At 35.7% G+C, this 6469-nt stretch overlaps 1 protein-coding gene across 2 annotated transcripts; it reads right to left on the bottom strand.

Annotated features, from left to right (window-relative positions):
* Positions 1 to 502: 502 nt before the first annotated feature.
* On the bottom strand, positions 503 to 4788 carry LOC116009083 (kinesin-like protein KIN-8A). 2 transcript variants are annotated; one of them, XM_031248731.1, is made up of 7 exons: positions 3985 to 4788; positions 2869 to 3142; positions 2521 to 2571; positions 2326 to 2418; positions 1871 to 2236; positions 953 to 1639; positions 503 to 837 (listed from the first exon to the last, which is right to left on the bottom strand). In XM_031248731.1, the coding sequence occupies exons 1-7, from the start codon at positions 4635 to 4637 to the stop codon at positions 811 to 813; spliced, it is 2151 nt and encodes a 716-aa protein (XP_031104591.1). In that variant the 5' UTR covers positions 4638 to 4788; the 3' UTR covers positions 503 to 810. The 2 variants fall into 2 exon arrangements, with proteins under 2 accessions (XP_031104591.1, XP_031104590.1); XM_031248730.1 differs by having other exon boundaries at positions 503 to 833.
* Between the last annotated feature and the right edge of the window lie 1681 nt (positions 4789 to 6469).

Raw genomic sequence — 6469 nt, 5'->3', positions numbered from 1 at the left:
TTCATTTTCCTTTGTGCACACTCAAGTATTTTTTTTTCTTTTTTTAAAAATACAATTCGATATTTTAATTTTTAATACTGTTCATTGGATATAAATCTTTTATTTTATCATTACAAGGAAAATTCCAGTGAGATCAATTCTATGTAAGGTCAACTATATTGATTTTATTTCTCTATTCAATTCACAAATGATCTTTTGGTGATTTTGAAAACACAAGCAAAGTAATGATTTTCACAGGGGAAAAAAACATTCTTATCTTTTGGGAGGGCTTAGATGATGTGATTATGATTATCTTATGATATGAAATGATTTGTCCTTCACTTTAGATGGCTGCTTTTCCATACCAGACTTACATATATTCTGCAGAAATACAAAATGTTCATATATGGATAGTTTAAACCATCTGAATTTAAAATTGTTGTTGCTTGATGCACTGCTAGAAGTATGAATGAATCAAAAGGGCAAATGGTAAAACTGCCCAGAAGTGGAGACTTAAGGAAAAGAACAGAATTTAGAATGCTTCTGCTGCATTACTGAAGAGATAACAATGAAATAATTAATACAGATTTTATATGAAACTATCAGAAAGTTCATGTGTATAGCTAAATAAATAGAATCTGCTTAGTTTTCCCCTTGTTTTTGGTAGGGGAACTAGATTGATTATATCATTTGCATAGAACAATCTACTTGAAAGAATATACGTTGCAGGAAGGAAGATTACCCCGAAGCTGATATGGCGTTTCCCCCCTTTGGATCACTTGCATCCATTTTTAGCTCTTAATTCTTCATTCTTTAACTGCTTTACAAATTTCAGGGTCTTTGGCGAGCGAATCCTGGCTGCCCAAACCACAATCATGGTGGAATTTTAGAAACTATTTTCATGTCCAGCTTATCAAACTAGTAATGGAAGAAAACTAATGAGAATATAAGTCAATTACACATTTACACCCACCTGGAGAAGCTTGGATGCAGTCACTACGGTTTCTGTATTGACATGGTTTCTGGTCTGTCGTGAAGTTAGAGTGACGAGTGATGGGTTACTTGGCATTGCTATGTCCCAGAAAGTACGTTTTTTTGCTGTGGCAACTGGGGATAGAAAACGATGACTTTGAGTCTTTAACTCATCCTCGCATGCCTCCTCTGGCTCTGCCTGTATATTCACCCTTGTAATGACCCTTTTCATTGAGTCTCCACCTACCCTGGCCGGTTTTTGGCTTTTCCTGGAAAGCTCGTGTATGAAATCATCCTTCTGCTTTATCTGCAATGCATGGTCCATTTTCATTCTCTCGATTTCAGCCTCCAGTTCACTCACAACCTTCCTGAGCTCCTTAACCGTCTCATCTGCTCCCTTTTTCTGGGATTCTGGGGTGAAGCAATTAGCACCCAAAAGCGAGGGTCTTGCTTTTCTTTTCTCGTTTGGATGAGCTGGAGACGGTGAAGGGGATAATTGAGAGGTAACAGTAGATGCGGTGGGTGATGCATTTGGGGCTAAGTTTTGCGCTTGATTACTTAGTAGCTGTTGCTGCTGACGAGCCAACTGCATTCTCAATTCACGATTCTCTTTCTGTAACTCGAGCAATAACTTGGCCTGATCTATTTCAGAATCAGGAATCAGCATTTTATCATGTGTGTAATAAGCCTGAAATGTTAAGGATAAATGGTTAGATAAATCTTACTAAATAAACTGATTCATCACCATCCAACTATGGCTTTTGTTTGGACAATGAAAATTTTTCAACTTTCTAAGTAAACAATGTAGCAGTAGTTATTAGATGATGATGACAATTTGCACCAAAATGGCAAGGCAATGCATCCAACAGTTCAATTTAGAATCACCGAAGATCGAAGCTAGAAGCTGAAAGTAATTAACCTTTGTCCGGATCTCCTTAGCACGATCAGCCCAGTGAAGCGTGTGTTGTGTTTCACCAAAAGCGTGACTGCTCGGGCTGATGTTAGCAATCATCACAGTATTACAAGCTCCACCAAGGGAGTCCTTGAGCAATTGGGTAAGTTTGGAATTCCGAAATGGTATGTGTTTTTTCCCCTCAACGAGTGCGCTGATGCAGCTGCTGAGAGCGAGGAGTGACCTATTTATGTTGGCACCCTCGAGAGATCTTAGCGTTCTTGGATCAGTAGCAAGCGCTCTCTCAGAGCCAGCAAGATCGATAAGTGATAGCTTTCCCATGCGGTATACAATGTTATTCAAATCATCTTTGAAACGATATTCAACCACGACCTGAATGTGATTGCATAAGAAAGCGTTATAAGACACCATGCTAGCAAAACACAACTTTTTTAACGATTCCTTATAGTAGCAATGAAAACCTGCAGAATTGCATGAGAACGTGAGGAAGTTTCATTAACACGAGTTGGTTCTGTGGTTCTGTTAAGATTTCCTTGTTGAAGCAATGCCATTACCTGCCATTTATAGCAGAAACAGAGATCAGTAACCCTTTTCCTTAACAAGGTCCCGGTCTTATAAACGGTCTAAAACAATGGAAGGATTGCAATATTGCATACTTCATCTGCAGAATATGCTCTGTACTGAGTAAGACCTTGAGCCACAATCCCCTGAAATTTTTAAAATAAATAGCTTGAATGATATTAATAAACAGAAAGACAAAGAAAGCGGACCGTGCTGCTTATAATTCTTGTACTTTGTACCACTTGACAGCACAACCTTTTCATTCAAATTGTTCTATCACAAAATGCTAGTGACAACACATTGTATTGATGGAATATCCGTTAACATGATTAGGAGAATATGACAATATCATGATCAATTCCGATGAAAGGTATACAACGGCAAAGCAAACAGTCATCTAAGGATTCAATAAATAAGATGCTACTATATATGCACATACAAACCTGTTTATCTTCTCGAAGGACCAAAGACCTCCCCGGGGATAATAAATCTCGGACAGTTTCATTGTAGATCTCCAGATAGGAAAGATGGACTACATGATTTCCATCAAAGCTCCTTTCCCCTATCTTGTTAAACAGATCCTTGATTGCCAAGACCATTACCCCGGGATTCTCAACTGTACCAAGCATAGTGTACGTCTTTCCAGCTCCGGTTGCTCCATAGCAGAAGACAGACCCATTTCTACCCTGCAGAACCGCTTCCACAAGCTCTGCTGTTCTGGAAGTCCCACAAAAATATATATATAATGTTAAGTTCCTTAAAGCTTAAATATACTCAGCTCTAAGGAGTTGGTACCATGAAAGAGAAAACGGAATTACAACCCTTTGAAAGATGATGAAAAATGGCATTATTAAAAGCTATTACAACTCATATTACCTCTCATGTTTTGGCATTAAAAGCAATAGTAAATCCTAATTGCCAAAACTATTGAGAACTTCCAAAAGTATTGACTGCATATAGTAAGTCTTCACTACAATAAAAGCACCCAATTAACCAAATATGATCCAAATGAAACCTAGAAAATTTGGAATAGGGAAGATATGTTGCTGGACTCAAGGAACCCCAAATGCTTCATAATTAATGACTATCATGTAACCCAAGTTACACAACTCCACAACACAGGCTTAGCACACTGATTTATTAGGCAGTATTTGGGAGAAGAGACCAATATTTAAAACTTGGAAGCGGCAATTTGTGAGGATTATGCCTAAAGTAGGCAGATCCCTTGTGCGCACTGGCATTTGGCCATGTCTGCATAGCCACTGAGTTACCGTGATTTACATCATCTTACCTGCTTTGTCGGGTCGGGGTGTGGGGGTCTTGGGGTTGGGGATTCGACCTTTACGGAGAAGAAAAGAACGAATTTTCTATACTAAAAATGTAAGCCAAACACAAGCAGCTGCAAATTTTGGAAAACAAATAAATACTTACAACCAGATATAATCAGCACCATATCAAATAGCATTGATGAACTGGAAATGGAAGTGTTCTATTCAGGCATACTAACTCAAAGCACATAGAATTGACTAAAAAAAAGAAGAAAAGTTGATCTTACGCACGTTGTGGAATAGACTTGTTGCTGAGAAGCAGAATCAGGAAATGAGGCATCAAAGGTAAAATGGCGATCTCGAAGCCTCTTTAATCCAAGATAATCATTTTCAGTAGCAGGTTCAGTGAGATAAACATCTTTTCCATTAGCAATTCTCACACAGCCGTCCATTTCCTTCTTGGCCAATGGCCTTAGCCTCACAAAAACAAGAATCCTACAACTACTACTACTACTACTTGCCTCACCCCCATTGCTTTCACTTTCTTGTACATTCTCACTAGTAGCCCCCCCTCTATTCGCCCTTCTCGGCCAAGAAAACCCCACAATCCTCTCGCCACCGCCGGCCTCCACACCCACATTCTCCTGCGGGGGCACGTAAGTCCTTGTAACAGTAGAATTAGGGACTGAATTCGATGAACCCACGATATCCAGGCTAGGAGGCTCTTCAACCCTCAAAATTCGGTTCTTCATAGAGGCTTGCTTTTGCTGCTCATACAAAAGGGTTAGTTCCTTCATCTTCTCCTTCAACCCGTGGTGTGGATTTCTCATCATCTTACAACACATTTGGCTCTCTTCCTGGTTTTCCAGTTTGGGTCCGGTTGTTGGGTCATTTTGATGATGTCGGCTGCTTGTCACTGTGCGAGATCTTGTTGAAACCGGCATCTTCTGTTTCTGTGCCAAAACCCCACCCCCACTCCCTACCAAAACATCACAATTTTATTGCCCATTTCTCTTATGTGTTTTGAATCGAGATAAAGTTCACAGCTTTCGTCGGAAAATTCAAAAATTTTGATCAAACTTGATCCTCTTGAGGCTGCGAGTAAAGGAGGCGGGCCCTGGCCCCTGGGGGTAGAGATTAAAGAACAAGATTTTGGGGTTTTATGAGGACAAATGTCAGCCGTTGATATGCAGTACGTAGTTGATTAAAGCGGGGAGGGAGAAATTCAAAGATGGTCTCTAACTCTCTATGAAAGGAAAAGTTAAATTGCATTTATTACTTTAACTTCTCGATTTTCTTTCTTCTTCTTTTACTTTTATTTTTATTTTTATTTTTAAATTAAAAATATAAATAAATACGGAGTACATTTTATGTTTTTTTCTTTTCAAAAATAAAAATCATATTTGCCGGTTAGAATCACAATACGTATTTTATCTAACATACATCATCTGGTAATGGTTACAAGTTTCTCATATCAATAAACAAATACATTCTATGAGAAAAAAAAAAAGAAATGTGTCACTAGGTATTAACTGGTGAGAATTCAATTTCTGCAATAAACATTAGAAATTTGAGTTTGGATTGAATTCTTCGTGTATAGAAGTGTAGGATCAAGTTTATGAGTTATATAAAATATAGTATAATAAAATTGAGAAACATGAATTATAAAAATAAAAACAAAAGCGGATGAAATGGTAGAGTGGAAATCAATGCTTATTAGATGGACCATGTATAGTATAGAGTACATTATTTTCTATGCATAAGGTACATTATTTTTATACATAATGTTTATTATTTGAATTATACAAAATAGTATGAAAATAACTTGGTGATTTATTATTTATATGCATAAGGTTAACTAATTGTGTGTACATTTTCATTATTTGTAAAACATAACTAGACTTATTCGGTACACTCCACACCCCTTTATTCATAAACACGATATTCAATAAATTTAACTTCACTATTTATATGCATAAAATTTATTATTTATATGAATGTGTTTATCCGCACGGATTTAACTCGCTAATACAGTAGGTAATATTTGAAAAAAGAAATTAAATTATCATGATTTATATCTTTTCACATGCTTTATAAGTCTAGAACGTGAGTAATTTTAATAATGCATTACGCACAGTAAAATTTACTCGTGGAAATAAGGTGGGCCAAAATAAAAGTATTAAAATTCTCGGTCAATGAATGAAGGAAAAGGGGTCTCTTGACGTCAACAAATTGGGTCCACATATAGTTCTTTCTTCTGTTTTTTTTCCCCCCCTTTTTTAGAGAGCTTTTATTTCCATTTGCTCTTTTCACCACGACAAATTTTTATTTTTTATTCTACTTTTAATCATTCACTTTAAATTTGTATAATTTTACAAAAGAAGTGTAATTAGATTTTAAAATTTTTTAAAATATTTTCAGTCAATTAGTAATATCATTTTCTTTTTTTAATTTGCCTAATTTTCATTTTTTTTCATAAGAATCTTTTTATATTTTCAATCAATTAGTAATATAAGTTCTTTTTTCCATTTTATCTTTACTATTGTTTGGGTGAAAATTTCACAAAAGATGATTTTATTTTTATTAATAGTAGTATAGATAAGTATTTGAATTATTATTATTGATTTAAATAATAATTAATAAATTATTATTTCTTATAAAATTATGCAAAATTCAAGGAATTTTTTAATTTATTATGCATAATTTGTTTCCATTATTCTCACAATTATAATGGTTTAATTATTCTCATAATTTGGTAAATAAAATTTTGTTACCA

This window comes from Ipomoea triloba, chromosome 2 (assembly GCF_003576645.1).
Source record: "Ipomoea triloba cultivar NCNSP0323 chromosome 2, ASM357664v1".
NCBI lineage: Eukaryota > Viridiplantae > Streptophyta > Magnoliopsida > Solanales > Convolvulaceae > Ipomoea > Ipomoea triloba.
The sequence above is the reverse complement of the archived record's forward strand: the minus strand, read 5'-3'. Positions and strand labels throughout refer to the sequence as shown.

Bases quoted from the DNA above. Each gene is read 5' to 3' on its own strand.
- LOC116009083 (XM_031248730.1), bottom strand. From the start codon at position 4,637: ATGCCGGTTTCAACAAGATCTCGCACAGTGACAAGCAGCCGACATCAT. The intron at 2,572-2,868 runs GTTTGTATGTGC...TAAAAATTTCAG, and splicing joins TCCTTCGAGAAGATAAACAG to GGGATTGTGGCTCAAGGTCT. The intron at 2,237-2,325 runs GTTTTCATTGCT...AATCACATTCAG, and splicing joins GTTCTCATGCAATTCTGCAG to GTCGTGGTTGAATATCGTTT.